This window comes from Acomys minous (genome assembly GCF_964271855.1).
Source record: "Acomys minous genome assembly, chromosome: 17".
NCBI lineage: Eukaryota > Metazoa > Chordata > Mammalia > Rodentia > Muridae > Acomys > Acomys minous.
The window spans coordinates 58,882,271-58,899,864 of NC_140500.1; the positions used below are offsets into that span (position 1 = coordinate 58,882,271).

A 17,594-nucleotide genomic window follows, 5' to 3' on the forward strand; every position below is an offset into this window, starting at 1 on the left:
AGGGGGTTCTGCTCAAACTATTACACTAACCAAGGACAATACATGTTGTAGACATCGAACCCCTATTCTGGTCTAGCCAATGGACATGACTTTTTCCATAGTTATGTGGAGAGCAGGGACTGACTCTGACATGAACGCTGGTGCCCCATATTTGACCACCTCCCCTTGGTGGGGAGGCCTGTGGCACTGAAAGAATGAATAATCAGGCTACCAAGATGAGACTTGATAGCCTATGACCATAAAGTGGGGGAGGAGGTCCTCTTCGGTCATAGACCTAGGGAAGGGTAGAATAGGGTGAAAGAGGGAAGGAGGGAGGAAGGAATAGGAGCATATAAGCGATGGGATAACAATTGAGTTGTAATCTGAATAAATTAATTAAATAAAAATAAAAACAAAAAAGAAACAAGCAAGCAAAAAGAAACCCCCAAACCCAAATATATATCTCAGTGCAGTGGCTCACGCCTATAATCTCAACACTGTGGGAGGCAGAGGCAGGCAGATATCTGTGAGTTTGAGGCCAGCATGGTCTACAAAATGAGTCCAGGACTGCTGATGCTACACAGAGAAACCCTGTCTCGAAGGGGGGAGGGGAGAAAGAAAAACTAAAAATGAAAAAAAATGTATGTAGCTAAGCCTTACTTTGAAGTAATGACTCTCTTGGCTTGGCTTTTCAAGCACTACCATTACAGATGTGTGCTACAATGCTTGGTTTTGAACTTTTGAATCTTTGGTAGAAAATTTAAATGTTACTAAAGAAGAACTTTGGAATTCTTATTTTTCACAGTGTTTTCTTTTTCCTTGAGCTGTTTCAGGAGATGGGAGTCAAGCCTAGTAAAGCAACATAGTTTTTTTTCCCATTGGTATTTGTATTCTGTGGAGGTGGGGCATCTTTATAACCTTTCTCTATAGAATGTGTTAGAACGTGTATTTAAGTTTTGTATTTTCATCACTTTTCTCACATTAACAAGCTATAATGTTATCTCTATATAATATACATTTTATATATATATATATATATATTTGCAGACTTGCTTTGTTATCAGTAGTTTATGCAGCGGAAGACTGACCTGCCTGTGATTGCATTTTTCTCATACAGAATTGCCTTATATTCATTTGAATTTGTCGTCTTTGTCTCAGTAGTTGCTTACATGGCCAAGGGCATAGTCCTTAGTCTTGCTCGAATCCCAGGATCATGCCCCACTGTCAAGGTAATTCACAGGATATAAGTGTGTCCTGGCTTCCTACTCAGCTACACTAAAGGTGCATGCTCTCTGCCAAAAGGTGGTTTTCTCCATCATTCTGCCCTTGTCAGGGGGCAGCTTGGATTATTGTTCTTTGCTTTGATGTGGTCTTGGAATTTCTTCTTGTCATTGGACTTCTTACAGAAGCCTTTATTTGAAACAGAATGTTTAAATCACAATATGGCTGTCTCTCACATAATTTTTTTCATTTGATGCCATGTCTAGTAAGTTATGTTACATATGATATATTATTTTTTTATGTGAATGTATGAGGTGATACCAAGAGGGTAGAGGACATGAGGAGGTTGCTGGTAGCTCATTGCACTTGCAGCAGTTTGTCTGTTAAGTTTCTTTTAAGTTTGCTACAGGACGTTACATGTCGTACTTTACAAACAGAGCCTGTTTTCTTCTTGATTATGTGGTCCACGAAGAGAAAGCAAGGGTGCTTGTTATTTTTGTTCCATGTAGATACTATGTTTTCTTTGCTCTGGGATCCTCCTTGAGTATTTATTTTTGGCTTTTTTGAAGTTTAAATATCATATGCCTAAGTGTGGTGGTTTTAGCTTTATGTTGCCTGTTGAGTGACATGGGCTTCCTTGTTCTTGAATCTGTGGTTTGGTGTGGGCATCAGTCTGTGGAAACCCTGCGTCATTGTCACGGCTCCTCTGGGTTGCTCCTGCCTCCCCTCCTCTCCTCTTCCTTTGCTATTCTTCTTACCTGAGTTTTATCTTTTATTGTTGCCTCACAGATCTTGATCTTTTCATTTTGGATATTCTTAAAGGATTTTTTCTGTTCATCCTTTAGTTTTAACACTTTTTGTTCTTCTCTCTCCGGCTCAGCGGTCTTGTCCTCTGCTTGTGCGCTCTCTGTTAATGAGCCCCTCACAGGCATTCATATTTGTCCTGATGTTTTTGATCTCTGGCATTTCTTCTTTGGTTATTTCTTAGAATTTTCTCCTGTCTGCTTACGTTTGCCTTCTGTTCTTGTGTGCTACTTGCTTTTCATTTAAAGCTCTTTATATAGCAGTCATATGTTTAAAATATTTCTAACCAGCATTGCTGCTGTATTCAGTTCTGGCCTGCTGTTTCTCCTGCTTCTTTGTTCTCTTTGAACTGTGCTGTGCCCTTTGCCTTGTAACTTGCTGTTGTACCATGTCATGAGATTTCCTTAATTTTTAAAGTAGCATAACAATAATGTAGTTACATATCCCATTTCTTCTTTAGTGAATATTACCGTCATCTTTATGTCTTGGTTGTTGAAACAGCTCTGTGGTCCTGATATAAATGCCTTTGCACACACTCTTCTGCTACTTCTTATTTTGAGGAGCTGCAGTGCTGTTTTCCATAGTGGATGCATTTTGTCTTCTCACTAATATCACCCGGGATGACGCCTTACTTACTTTCTTGCCATCACTTGTCCGTTTGAATTCTTCTTGATAAGTGATGGTCCCAGTGGGCACCAGATGATGCCTCTTTGCGGTTTTGGTTTCTACTTCCACAGTGATTGGCATATTGGTTATTCGTCTCATTAATGTGGCATAGAGCCTGATATGAATCATTCAACACAGAAATTATTTACTTTGGCTTTTAGTTTTAGAGTTTTCTGTCCACCATCATGGTGATGCTGTGGAGGAGCAAAGGATTTTCACAACATGGTGTCCAGGAAGCAGAATAAAATGTATGGGAAGAGACTGGGGGTGGAATACTTAGCATCCAATAATACACTCAGTGACTTAGGCCCTCCAGCCAGGCCCCAATTCTTCTCCTTTGCCTCCATCATGTAATGAATTGATCCAGGCATAAATCCATTATTTAGAGACGAGCTCTCAGGATCTACACCTCTTTGGAAGTACCTTCATGTAGACCCCTAGAGGTTTGCTCTAGTAGTCTTTTAATCACCTCTTAATTCAATCAAGCTTTTAGTCAAGATTATTCAACATAAGTAATGATTTGGGCATCCTTCACAGGCTTGTTTGGAGGAGTTTCTGTTTAATCCTTTGCTTATTTTTATTGGGTTTTGTTGTTGAGTCACAGGGCTTTCTTAGATTGTGATTGTTAATCCCCATGATGTGCATGGATTACAGGTATGTGCACTACTCTCTGAATTACCTTTTTATTTCATTAGTGTTTGTTTCATGTTTGGAAACTAATTTTAAAGCAGATAACGAGCACCTTTCTTAGTATAAAGAGAAACGTGTCAAAGCATTATGATCATACTTTTCTTCATACTGATGGACATCCTTTGGGAACCATGAATCCTGACAATAATGGCCTTGTATATGATAAAAATAACACACTTCTCTGCAGAGTCCATAAAAGCAGCTTTTTTTGTGATCATCTTGGAATGCCTTTTCTCTTTGCTCACTATTCTTTTCCCATCTCTTTGTTTGAGTGTGACACTGGAGGTGCCACGTGTGCAAGATGAAGTATCTAGAGGAAGTGCTGAGAAAGCTGGGACTCCTGCCTGGAGCCGGTGATATTTGGAGTCTTAACATCCTGACTTTTCTATTTCTGTGTGCATCACCTGTCCTTTAGGCTTCAGACACAGAATAGACTAATACTTCCATTTCACTCTGTTATATTATTTTAGTGTTTGTTTCTTTGAAGGAATGATGGGATTGATATGAGATTGATCATTCACTAATAAGATCCAGCGAGTTAGGAATAAAAGTTAGACGTAAAAAGAGAACATAGGAACTAGCGGAGGGTCTAGTTCTAGGGGAATCTAGATCCTTATCCTGTGAGGGTTTCTGAGAAGCTTTGTGTAACCAGCTATGGGAGCAACACATTAGGGGTACCTTTGTGTGTCGTCAGGGCTGCCTTACTTCAGGTTCTGCTTCATGAGTGCCAAGTTATTTCTCATGATGTAAGCAAAGCCCTTGGCTTAGCAGTTGCAGGTATCCCCGAGGTAGTGTTCAGATTCTTCTGATTTTGTAGTGCAGATTGCTGATGAAGCCAGAGTAAGAGATGAGGCTAGAGGGTCTGCAGCAGTGTCTGCGCTGTGCTCACTGCTGCTACCGATGCGGTCCTGGTGAGTAGCAGTAGCAGGTAGGTGCTCCAGTGCCTGTGCTTCTGAGCATGCGGGAGGCTCAGGCTTGCACAGTAGACAGTGATGTAGGCTCCTGTCATCTTCAGAGGAAGGCAGCTTGTTTTAGTTCAAGGTCTTTCATTTGCACTATCTATTCAGTCAGGCTGGTACTCCTCGGTTGCTTTGATAGTTGTTTTTTACTACATTATACTATTCCAGAGAAGCAAAGCAAACCTCCCTTGGTTGTGGAACTTAAAGACTACTTATTACACAAAACTTAGAAAAATCCAAAACCCTGTTTTTGAATTTATCACTCTGCTATTTTATAGTGATTATAAGAGGTCTCCAGTTTCTAAGCTTAAAGTTCCTTTTAGTTTCTAAGCTGGTTTGTGTATATTCTGAACCACTAGAGGTCAGTGTTGTATTGATAAACTCAGATGCCTTTGGATTTTGAGTCTTCCTTTTGAATTCTGATTCTTACTGTAGGTGTCTTGGGAGCTGGGACTTGCATTCCACAATAAGCCTTTACTTAACGGTGTGTATGGAGTGCTTCATAGGCACTCTTACAGAGGACAGTGTTAATAGTGATGTCTTAGGTTCACAGTATGCATTAGGTCATGCTGTGGCTATGTGTACAACCCCTTACCTCTTTCTCATAGGTTATCCTTTAATTTTAGGGGTCAGATCACATTCTCAGATGGACTCCATTTGTCATCTGCTGCCTTTATATAGTAAACTTGTATCTCAGTTGTACTCTGGGTGCTAGGTGTCTGGACTTGGGGGATCCCTACAGTTGCAAAGCAGTTCTTATTTTCATATTGAAAAGCATTGTTTAGTGTTTTCATGCCATTTTCACCTGAATGTCCAGCAGGCTTATGGTACTCACCTTAATGATTCTTCATTTAGCTTATAATTCTCTCTGATGGTCTCTGTGCCGCTATTTAGCCATCAAGGCCAGAATACTTTAAGTTGGTCTCATTTCTTTTCCTCTCTGTCATGTTCAGCATTCAAACCAGCAGATCAGTTGTTTCCTGTGTGCACTGCTGTTATAGTTCCTGCTCATCATTGTTTTTTGGGTTGTTAGAATGATCTACATTACTTTTCCTGCTTGTAGTCTCATTCCCCACAGTTGACCACCCTCCATGCCTAGATGATTTGTCTGTATTGTAAAGCAGAGCTTGTAATTCTCTGTTCCCATTCCTTCATTGTTTCTCCTTTGCCTCCTCAGCATTGAACTTGTTCCTCCTGGCATCCAAGTAGGCATTTGACACATGTTTGAGAGAAAGCAGTAACGTAGAAAATGAGTTATATATAAGGGACACTGCTTTCTTTTCCCTCTCTCCCTCCCCTTCTCTTCCCCTCTTCTTTTTTTTTTTTTGTTCCTGTTCTCCCTCTTTTATTTATATTTTTAAAAAGACAGGGTCCTGTGTATCCTAGCCTAACCTTGACCTAACTATGGTCTTCCTGTTTTCAACTTCCCTGTGCTGCGACTACAGGAGTGCTGCCATGCCTGGTTACAGAAGGCTTTCTTCTTTTTTAAATTTTAATTTTATTAATTTATTCAGATTACAACTCAGTTGTTATCCCATCATTTGTATGCTCCCATTCCTCCCTCCCTCTCTCCTGCTTTCACCCTATTCCCCTCCCCTAGGTCTATGACCAAGGGGGACCTCCTCCCCCACTATATGGTCATAGGCTATCAAGTCTCATCTTGGTAGCCTGCTTATTCTTTCTTTGAGGGCTACCAGGCCTCCCCACCAAGGGGAGGTGGTCAATTACGCAGCATCAGAGTTCATGTCAGAGTCAGTCCCCGCTTTCGACATAACTGTGGAGAGTGTCCTGTCCATTGGCTAGATCAGAGTAGGGGTTCGATGTTTACAACATGTATTGTCCTTGGTTAGTGCAATAGTTTGAGCAGAAACCCCTGGGCCCTGATCCACCCATCACGATGTTCCTCTTGTTGGTTTCTAGGACCCTCTGTATCCTTTTATTTCCCCATCTCCTATGTTCTCTTACCTGGAGTCCCGGTAGGATGTCCTCACATCTATCCCAATCTCAGGGTAAGTGAAGACTTTCATGGGACATACCTTTTGTGTTAGTGCCCAATTATAAGTGAGTACATACCATGTGAGTCTTTCTACTTCTAGGTTAACTCACTTAGTATGATCATTTCTATTTGTCCACAAATTTCGGGATTTCCTTGTTTTTAATAGCGGAGTAGTATTCCATAGTGTAAATGTCCATTTTTTTGTCCATTCTTCAACTGAGGGACATTTAGGCTGTTTCCAGGTTCTGGCTATTATGAATAAGGCTGCTATGAATATGGTTGAGCATATGTCCTTGTTGTGTGGTGGAGCATCTTCTGGGTATATTCCAAGGAGTGGAATAGCTGGGTCTTGAGGAAGCCCTCTTCCCAGTTTTCTGAGAAAGCACCAGATAGATTTCCAAAGTGGTTGTACAAGTTTGCATTCCCACCAGCAATGAGACATTGAAAGATCAATTCTCATCTTCACATGGAAAAACAAAAACCCAGAATAGCAAAAACAATCCTATGTAATAAAAGATCCTCCAGAGGAATTTCCATACCCAATCTCAAGCTGTACTATAGAGCAACAGTAATTAGAACTGCATGATACTGTCCCAACAATAGGCTGGTTGATCAATGGAATCGAATCAAAGACTCATAAATGAATCTACACACATATGGTCACTTGATTTTTGACAAAGAAGCTAAATCTATTCAATGGAAAAAGAATAGCATCTTCAACAAATGGTGCTGGTCTAACTGGATGTCTACTTGTAGAAAAATGCAGTTAGACCCGTATTTGTCACTATGCACAAAACTCAAGTCCAACTGGATTAAAGACCTCAATAAAACCAGAGACACTAAATAGGTTAGAAGAAAAAGTGGGGAAGAGCCTGGAACACATTGGCACAGGAGACAGTTTCCTGAACAGAACACCAACAGCTCAGGCCTTAAGGTCAACAAGTAATAAGTGGGACCTCATGAGGCTGAGAAACTTCTGTAAGGTAGGAGACACTGTCAAGAGAACAAAGCAACAGCCTACAGACTGGGAAAAGATCTTCACCAACCCTACATGTGACAGAGGTCTAATATCCAAGCTATATAAAGAACTGAAGAAATTAAACACCACCAAACCAAATAACCCAATGGAGAAATGGGGCTTGGAACTAAACAGAGAATTCTCAACAGAGGAGTATCAAATGGCCGAGAAACACTTAAACAAATGTTCAACCTCCTTAGTCATCAGGGAAATGCAAATCAAAACAACTCTGAAATTCCATCTTACACCCATAAGAATGGCTAAGATCAAAAATTCAAATGACACCACATGCTGGCGAGGATGTGGAGAAAGAGGTTACAGAAGGCTTTCTGTGAGAAAAACTTGTTTGAATTTTGGAGAAAATGTTGGATTCAATCATATTATCAGGTAGTTATGTAATATGAGTATACAAGTAGAAATGTCCCTAGTAGTTTAGGATGTGTTTTGACCCAAGTGGAAGAGACTGCTGATATTTCTATTAATTATGTGGAATATAAGTAGTTTTTAGAGTTTAGTCTTGTATTCCTTTATTCTTCATTCCTAATTTGCATGTAGAAATCTGCATATACAGTGAACAGGGCATTGGTAGCGGCTGGTGGTGGAGGTGATGGGTTCAATTACATTGGAATCAAAGTGAGATCAGAAAATACCAACATACAGGAGACTAGCGATGCTCCTGGGGGGTGGAGCAGTGAAAGAGAATAGGAGTCGAGGAATTCTCACCGAACAGTGGATATGAATGATAAAGTAAATTAGAATTATTCAATGAAAGGATGAACAGGAAGAAAGTGAAGACACACTCGTGCTCAGGGCTCATGGCTACTGTGTGCTTTGTACTCCTTTCCTCATAGTGCAGGGTAATTCTTGGTGGAAATTAGTTTGTGCTGCAGCTGCTCTGAATATAGATGTTCTTGGTAAAGTTGCTTAGAATGTTAAGAAAGAACTCTGAAAAGCTCTACGTGGAATTTTCATAAACTTTCAATGTCACATTTTCATGATGATCTATCTGTGTTGTATTTATTTGTATGTGTATTTTGTCTTTGCCATCTCCTTCCAGGCTTACATGTTTTGCAAGATGGTAATTTGAATGTGGATCTATCTTGGTAATGTCTGCGTGTTTATGTGATTGTTCCCCATGAAATTTTGTGTTTTTACCTGGGCCAGTTCCAGAATGGCAGGCTATCTGTGGTGGGCCTTTGACAGCTGTGGAAGAGTTGTGATTGCTTGGAGCACAAGCACAAGCTCCAGGGCTCTAGACTACAGCACAGAATCCCTTGACTTCCAGTCATGGGTTCACTACTTCAACATAGTGACTGGCCCCGACACTCTTTATTCCCCTAAGTTGAGAGAAAAACTGTATACCGGCAATAGCAACAACACTAACAACAAAACTAGCCAAAATAAAAATTTTAGAAAATCTAAAGTTACTTCCCTAGGTACTTTTCAATTTAATGTCAGTATCTAGTATGGCTCCTGTGGATTGCTTCTTCTAAAGTGGCAGCATTTGATTGTGAAAGAATACCAATTTGCTTGGGATTTGATGCCAAGATGTACTTATGAACATCTTTGGCTTGGGTGTTCTAAAAGAAGGTAGAGAAAGAAGGAGCAAGCAGTCACTCTGCCATTGAAGGTCTGCTCTTTGGAATAGGAAAGTGTAGGAGTTCCCCGTTGCTTTTGCCTCCTGAGTCACTGGTCCTTGGTGTGTGGTCTGGAGCAGGTCAGTGCAGGAGGCTGTCTCACTGAGAGGTGAGTTCATAAATGCTTGTCTTTTGTGTAGACCTAAACTGAGTGTGCCTGCTCTAGCTTGGTTGTTGCTGAAGCCGTGGATTTGATGTAAGTGAACCCAGGATGTGAGTGGATAATATGCAGGGAAACAGGTTTGTGCATTGATTCAAATCTCTGGAATGTAGATTTCTTTTTATTTTGTTTTGGTTGAAACTAGCCCACATAGTTTGAGTTTTTCTCTTTTGCTATAGTTGTTTTATTTGACCAGTGCCTTAACTAACTTCTAATACTGAGGTATTATCTTGAATTCTTTAATCTCATTTAGATTCAGTGACACTTATTTTCTCATTAGTTTCAACTTGGCATTGAGGAGAAATATATTGATTTTCAAGAAGTCATGAACTCAAGTCTTGCACCTTGGCATGGAATAGAAAAGCAAAATTTCATGGAGAAAATTTACTGGAACATTTTGGGCTTAAACAAATTACCCAAGTTTGCCCTTCCCTCCCTCCTTCGCTCCCTCCCTCCTTCCTCTCTCTTTTTTTCTTTCCACATGGTTTCTCTGCATAGCCCTGGCATTTTCTGGAACATGGAACATTTTAGGCTTAAACAAATTACTCAAATTTCTTCATACTTATTTATACATAATACATACACAATACACACATACACACATACATACATACAGGGTTTCTCTTCATAGCCCTGGCTGTCCTGGAACTTGCTCTGTAGACCAAGCTGGCCTGAAACTCAGAGAACTATCTGCTTCTGCCTCTGAGGGCTAGGAATGCAAGCTTGTGCCATCACCACCCAGCTGCCTATTTCTTAAGAACAGTGTTCTTACCAGTGTTTTTTCATGTATGTGATAGGTATGTGTGTTTACATGTGTCTGTGGAGGCCTGCATCCACATTGCGTTTCTTCCCTGATTACTCCCCACTGTGTGGATTGAGTCAGAGTTTTTCACTTGAACCTTGATCTGCTGCCTTGGCTAATCTCACCAGCCGCATCGCTTCAGGATGGCCTGTCTCTGCCTTTTAAGGATATGCAACATACACTGTGTCTGTTGATATGGCCACAGAACCCTTACTTTGGAAAACGTTTGCCCTGCTCTTGGGCTTTTGGTATAGTGAAGGATGAATGTCTGGAACTTAGGAGATCATACTTTGAACTTCTGCTTATTGCTCTTTGGTATTGTGACTTGGAGAAACCCTTAATCGTATAGCCTCAATTTCCTGAGAGGGGCTAAGTTCACTTGTAGCAGCACTGTGTGGGTAGAGGTTTTATTGTTGACTCTGGATGGGACATTATTTTTTTCTTTGGGTCTGTTCAAAGTGTACTGTCTTTTGTTAGGTAAATGTATTTTAAATTCTAGAGAGTAAATCATTTAAAGCCCCTTTTCATAGGCTACATTTGCTAGTTCAGAATACTTCCTGAGAAAATATATTTTAAGGATAATTCATCCTCTTGATTAATTTTATTGCGTTCATATCCAATGAATCTGTTTTTTAAAGATACCCCCCAGGTTTAAATTTATTATAGTTAATTCCAAGTTGCTGTCTCATCTTCTTTCATGTTGGTTTCAGTATTGCTTTTCTTTGTAGGAGCTAACCACTAGCCAATTACACCACACTCTTGGTTATTTAGGTGAAAATGGGATGGGTCGACTTGTTACTGGTTGTTAATACTTTAGAAGGCAACAAATTATCTTTTTTCTGTGTTGACTGTGGAAACAGTTACTGTAGGATAACTCAGGGGTGTACATTAAACTGAGATGTCCACCTGGAATTCCTAGTACTTGGGAGGTGGAAACAGGAGGCTTAGGACTCAAGGCATTCCTCCATACCATAGCAAACTTGAAGCCGCCCTAGGATGCACAAGACTTATTTCAAACAACAGCATGTATGCATTATTATGTTTAATTTTACTTTTAGGTCAAATTTATATATTAAGACATTTTGTTTTATTCTCCTATAATGTATTGATTTGTTCAAAAATAGTTCATTGGAAGCTTGAGGTTTGTTTGTTTGTTTGTTTGTTTTTTCTGTTTTTCATTATTTTTTGTATTTTTCTCTATATCCTAGGCCCAACAGCAAAGAAACCTGGATAACATTGTCTCGCAGCAGCCTAGAATAGGTAGCAAGAGAAAATCTAAGAAAGATGTTTATACGATCTTTGATGCAGAGATGGAGAGCACAAGCCCAAAGTCCGAACAGGATTCAGGAATTCTGGACGTTGAAGATGAGGAAGATGATGAAGAGGTAAGAAATATTCAAATTGGGTAAATGAAGCAATTTTTTAGGTTCAGTTTGATGTTTGAAATGTGCTTATTCACATAATAGCTGTGTGATTTTCAGAACATTCGCTGTAGTGCTAAAGTTAATTGAACCCTGACTTTAAAGAAATTGAAGCGGCACAAAGGTACATCTTAAATGTATCACTGTTTTTGATTCCTTACTTTTGGGTGCTCCATTAACGAATGAAAGAGGGATGTTGGCCTGACCCTGGTAGTAAGTGGATTCCACCTAGTCTGAAGCAGTTTCTTGAGGTCAATGAAAGATGTTACTTACTTACTTTGTTCTGTTTTGTTTTTACCTATACTGATGGTATAAAATGATAGTGTTCTTTATGGAATTTTCATAGAAGTATATTTATACTTTGTTCATATTAAACCCCTCAGTACCCTCTTTTGTCCTTTAATTCCTTTCGTTTGTGCCTTTTTCTTCAAATAGGCCCCCTGCTAATTTTTATCTTACCTTTATTTATGTTTTAAAATCTGGATGCCACATGTAAAAGAAAACCATTTATCTTTCTGTGTCTTTTATATTTTGTTTAAAATGATGATCTTATGAGTGTGACATTTTTGGTTTAAAATTATTTTATTTATATTTATAGGTTTCACAATGACAGTTTTTCAAATATATAATGTGCATTGACCATATTCATTTCCCATCACCCTCTCCCCGTCTTCCTACACATACTAGTTTATTTTTTATTTGATGAAATATGTATGTGTGTATTTATTAAAATTACATTCTAGAGATGAGAGAAAATATGTGATTATCTATCTTTCTGGGGTTGGCTTATTTTGCTTAATGTGATAATCTCCAGTTCCGTCTGTTTTCTTTAAATAACACGATTTCACTCTTTATGTTTTCAGTATTTAAATGTGTACTGCATTTTCTTTATCTCTTCATCTGCTGATAGACACGCAGGCAGCTTGCATATCTTGACTGTTAGGAAAAGTGACACAGAGAACTTCTGTATGTTGACTTGGGCTGTTTTGGGTATATGTCTAGCAAGTGGTATTTCTGGATCACATGGTAGTTCTAGGTTTAGTTTTATTTGGAGGTTTTTCCATGTTGATTTTTAAAATGGCTAGGCAAGTGGTAGGTACTGATGAATTTCTCCATAGGCACCCTTCTTTTTCCCTTCTTTCCAGTATTTTTTTTTATTAGATAAACTTCATTGGCTATAATGCTGTTACTTCGAAAAGCTGTTTGTTTATATTTGGGAACACATGTATGTGTGATTGTGTGCATGTATGGGTAATGCATGTGGTTACATGACTTGAGGGTAGATGTCAATCTTAGGCATTGTTTCTCAGGAGCCATCCATCTTTCTTTCTCTCTCTCTCCCTTCCTTCCTTCCTTCCTTCCTTCCTTCCTTCCTTCCTTCCTTCCTTCCTTTTCATTGGGACCTGGAAGTCACTAATCTGACTAGCCCCAGAATTCTCCTATCTCTGTCTCTCAGCAGTGGGATTAAATCCTGTACCACCTTGCCCAGCTTTGTATACCAGTGCTGGGGATTGAACTCAGGACTTCATGCTTGAGCAACTTTACATAGTAAGCTGTCTTCCCACCCTTGTTTATTGTTTTAACAAGAGCTATTCTGTCATGGCTGAGATGGAATCACACTTTAGTGTTGATTTTTATTTTTCCAATAGCTGAGGACATTGAACTTTTCTTGTATCTATTGGCTCTCTGAACCAATGCCTAGTGCCTAGTGCCTGTGTGTCTCCTTTTTATTGATCTCTAGGCAAAACCCAGGGCACCCTCTGTTCCCCACTGCTGTTCTCTCTTATACCTTCTTGTCTTGCCCTGTTATCCCTAAACTGCCAAAGAGCTCTGAACTGTCACCCTCTAGCTTTGTAGTCTGAAGGGAGTTGCTTAACATGAGGGACCTTGAATCTTAATCTGTCAAACAACAATAATAGTTTCTAATCTGTGACGTTATACAGGTATATAATACATTAATTTTTCTTGCTGGCTTCCACTGTGCTTCACTATTATTATTCCTTGTAGACTTAAAAAAACCAATTTGGTCTGTTTAAATTGTTTTGCATGAAAAATAAATAGTCAGGTCATCTATGAAATATTAGCATTGAGGTTTGGTTGAACATCTCAGGGACTATTATATGTGTAAAGCACTTTTTCATTATTTCATATTTAACTGTTCATAGTCATCATTGTTAGTTAAAATTTGCATTCTGTTATGTTGTGTTTATTATGTATATAAGTTACACCAATAACGAGAATGCTTGGAAGCAGCGAGATGTGGTAGTAAAGACATGTAATCTTAGCTGCTGGGGAGATCGAAGTTGGAAGATCTCAAGGTCAAGGCATTTTTTGGGTTATAGAGTGAGTTCAAGGCCATATTGGGAAACTTAGTGAAGTGCTCTCTGAAAATAAAATGTGAAAACAGGCTGGCATTACAGCAGTGTGCTCGGGTATTCGTATCCATGTGTGAGATGCTCAGTCCTGAGGACTGCCCATGAAGCTTGAGAGTTCCATTCTAACCTGTGTGGTACCTGGGTAGTAAGACGTCTTAGGAGATATCTCATTGCAAAAAGGTCTGTTTATTTTTGTTTTTGAGATTATAATGTAATTACAGTATCTTTTCTTTTTCTTTCTTTCCTCCATACTCACTCCTATTTCCCCCATGCTCTCCTTCATATTTGTGGCCTCTATTTCCACTAATTGTTATTACATGAATTGCTCAGTCTGTATAATGTTACTTGTGTATACTTTTTATGCTCTCAAAGTTGACCATTTGGCTCTGGACTCCCAGTTTATGTATTCTTCCCTGAGAAGAACACTTCCCTTTCCCGCTCCTACCTTTCCTCAGTTGCTATATCCTTTCTAGCATTTGATGTCAGTTATTTTGTTGATCTTTGCCATTCTGACAGGGATAAGAAGACATCTCAAAGTTGTTTTGATTTGCATTTCCCTAATTACAATGGATAATGAACTTTTTTGGGAGATCTTTCTTAGCCATTCGTTTTGTTTTTTTCTACTTTTGAGAAATGTCTGTTCAGATCCCAGGCCCATCTTTTGAGTGGGTCATTTGGTTTTTGACTTATTTTTCTGTTCTGCATATTAATCCCCCATCAGATGTATAGCTGGCAGAGATTTTCTCCCATTCTCTAGGCTTCTTCTTCATCCAGTTGATTATTTCTTTATCAGTGCAGAAGCTTTTAAGCTCAATGAAGTCCCACTTGTCAATGGAGTCAATAGGAAGAATATTCTTTCTTATACCTTTATTATGTAGCATACTGCTTATGTTTTCTTCTGGCAGCCTTAGTGTTCCAGGTTTCACATTTGGGCCTTTGATTCATTTGGAGTTAGTTTTTGTAGAGCATGATATGGGTATAATTTCATCTGTAGACATCCAGATTTCCCAGTACCATTTGTTGAAGTTGCTTTCCTTTTTTCAGAGTATGTGTTTGGTTTCAACTATTGTGGTTGAAATTACATGGACTCATGTGTGGCTAGCGTTACTGTCTCGTCAGCAAGAACGACGCTGCACACACAAACAGGATCCTTCTGCAGTAAAGCTTTACTGCCTCTTGAGAGGAAGAGCATAAGCTTACAACGCGAAAAACGGAGACAGAGAGAGCAAACAGCAGAAACCCCTCCCTTATATAGGAAACTGTCCTCCGCTTAGGATGTCAGTCCCTGATTGGCTGTTGCTCATCGGGCGAGATGATGCCACGGGAGAGGCAGAGCACAACGAGTGGAAAATCCCTTCGCACATGCGCAGATTAGTTGTTTGTCAGCATGGGACACAGGGTGTCAGCGCCATCTTGTAATGGCGAATGTGGGCGCGGCTTCCCACATCTCCCCCTTTTCATTTTATTAAGAAGCAATAAGACACCCAATAGGGAGAGTGGAGACAGAGGTCAAATCCCCAAACAAAATATCAGGCCTGCATACACAACTCTCCCCTAAGCTCTTCACCCGGAGAGGTCATAGCCTGGCCCTGTGCCGTTTTTTCTGGGGGAAGGACACTGGGACACGCAACCTTCATGCAAGATGACATGCCTCCTTAGAATTAGCTCATATATGCCGCAGAGCCATTCTACTGCAATGCTTCGCTATGCAACTCTCCAGGGCTGCTGAAGCTTACTCACTCTACCTCGTGCAATGAGATGAGACTCTGAGGGTGCAAGAGCTGAGCAGCCAGCGACTTATTGCTTAAGCATGGTTAACCATATATCAGGGGAGGTCCCAGACTCTAAAGCAGCAAGTGCTTGGGTGATAACCACCTTGTCTCTTTTTGTTTGAGCCCTGAGTTTACAGACCAACCATAGGGTCAACACTAATCCACAGCAGATTACAGCTCCAAACAATCCAACCCCAACCCATTCTTTAAAGAAGGAGAAGGCTGAGGATATCCACGACGAGAATCCCTCAGTAAGTGACAGATCCAGCCGTGTGGAATTGACTTGAATGATAGCAGTCCGCAATTCTCTTAAGGTCTGTTCAAACTCCGCTGTCCAATTCTGTAAAATAAACTGAGAGAGACTCTTTGACAGATTAGCTGCTTTAGTGAAATTTTCATATTGAACCGAGGTAACACATAATCCAGGGAATTTTTGTTCACAGCCCAGTTGGGCCAGTTAAAACCACTTGTCGGCGCCGGACCGTCCAGCGGAAACAAGAAGCCAACAACCAGACTTCTCGAGATCTTTACTCAGGATTAAGCTCAGTGGGGATGGCCCCGAAGAAGGGAAGGGCCAAGCTTAAGTACAACTCAAGGGCCAATCAGCTCATGCCAGGTGTCACCTCCTCATAGGTCCGCGTCAGAGCAGGACTGCTCGTCATCAGATCACCAGTTACCCTTGCACAGCCTTTTGCCACATAAGGACTTGTTTATCTTAGAGAGCGCTCGCCTTCGGGATGGCGGAAGGCGGAAGCCTGCGCCTTGTTAAGGCATGGCACATCGCAGCTCTCCACAGTCCCCCCTGTTTTATTTTGTAAGAACAGGACGAAACGGGTGAGAGTAGAGGTCTGATCTCCAGAGGGCACTGATGTATGACCACCCATAACCCAGGTTATTCACCTTGATCATGTGCGAAACCCGCCCTGAAGTTTGGCCACTGATGTACAACAGAACTCAGCTAGGGGCTCGGCCCCAGCCTAGCTCTGGACCCGACCGACACCTTTTTCTGGAGGTGGGATTTTGGGTGTCAGCCCACATGCAATCAGACGTGCTCTCCAGGAAGCCATTAACTGCAAACAATGTACCTCCTGTGCAGTGCTTTGCCTTGCACCCCGAACGTGACGAGGATCAGGACTTAAAGGCTGCCAGCCAAGCCTGAGGGGACTGTCCAGCCTCAATAGCATAGAAGGCTTGTGCAATTAGGGCACGGTCTCTGTTTCGTGATAGGATATGACCAAGCGCCGAAGGAACACAAGGCAGAGGAAGCTGATAATCAGAAGGGCCATAGCTAAAGCCCCGATACTTGCCCACTCCTTAAGATGATGCATAGCTTGTTGAATCCAGGAGGCAAGGCCTTCAGCGGTGGATACATCCACGCATGTAACAATGGCGGCAGTGCACAGATCTCCTCAATCTCTGTGGACCAGTTCCCCTGGAGATAAGCTGAAAGACTCTTAAGACAAATTAGTAGCACGTGTAAAATTGTTATATGGCACAGATGTAATGCATAACCCTGACATTTCCATTCGCATCTGAGCCGAATCACCTGTTAGAAGTTTCAAAAAGATCAGATGTATTCCAGCTGAGAGTAGCATTACCAAATGCTCCTCCATTAATCATGGCCATTGGTATTGGCATCCTCAAACACTGGGAAGGTGGCACGAGCCTGTTTCCAAACCTCTGGGCACAGAGAATGATAGTTCCCCTGTGGTGCTGAAAAAGGTGAAGTGTCCGCATAAGGCGGTGGTGCCAGTTCCGAGGCACGCCAAGATGGCGGATTATCTCGTTCGGGCGTGGCCTCTTCCGCCTTCTTCCTCCTCCTACCCTCCTCGTGCTGTTTCTGCGCGAGCGACTCCATTTTTAGCATGAGTCTCTCAAGTCTTTAGTTTTCAGCAGCCCTTTCTGAGCCGCCCTGATCAGACATGACGAAGAGTTTCCCACTTTTAAAGGGTCTCTGACCGTCGCCCGCTTTACCGCGGACTGAAAAACTTGTCTCAACAACCTGAGAACCCTCCCCCACTCTACCGCGGACTGAAAAACTTGTCTCAACAACCTGAGAACCCTCCCCCGCTCTACCGAGGACTGAAAAACTTG

At 41.0% G+C, this 17,594-nt stretch overlaps 1 protein-coding gene across 2 annotated transcripts in view; it reads left to right on the top strand.

Moving 5' to 3' along the window:
- The window catches only part of EXOC6B (exocyst complex component 6B), a 434,863-nt gene that overhangs the window by 158,115 nt on the left and 259,154 nt on the right, over window positions 1–17,594 (top strand). For both annotated transcript variants that reach the window (XM_084764962.1, XM_084764963.1), the window contains exon 7: window positions 11,141–11,317. In XM_084764962.1, coding sequence (XP_084621088.1) covers window positions 11,141–11,317 — 177 coding nt within the window. The remainder of the gene's footprint in view (window positions 1–11,140; window positions 11,318–17,594) is intronic.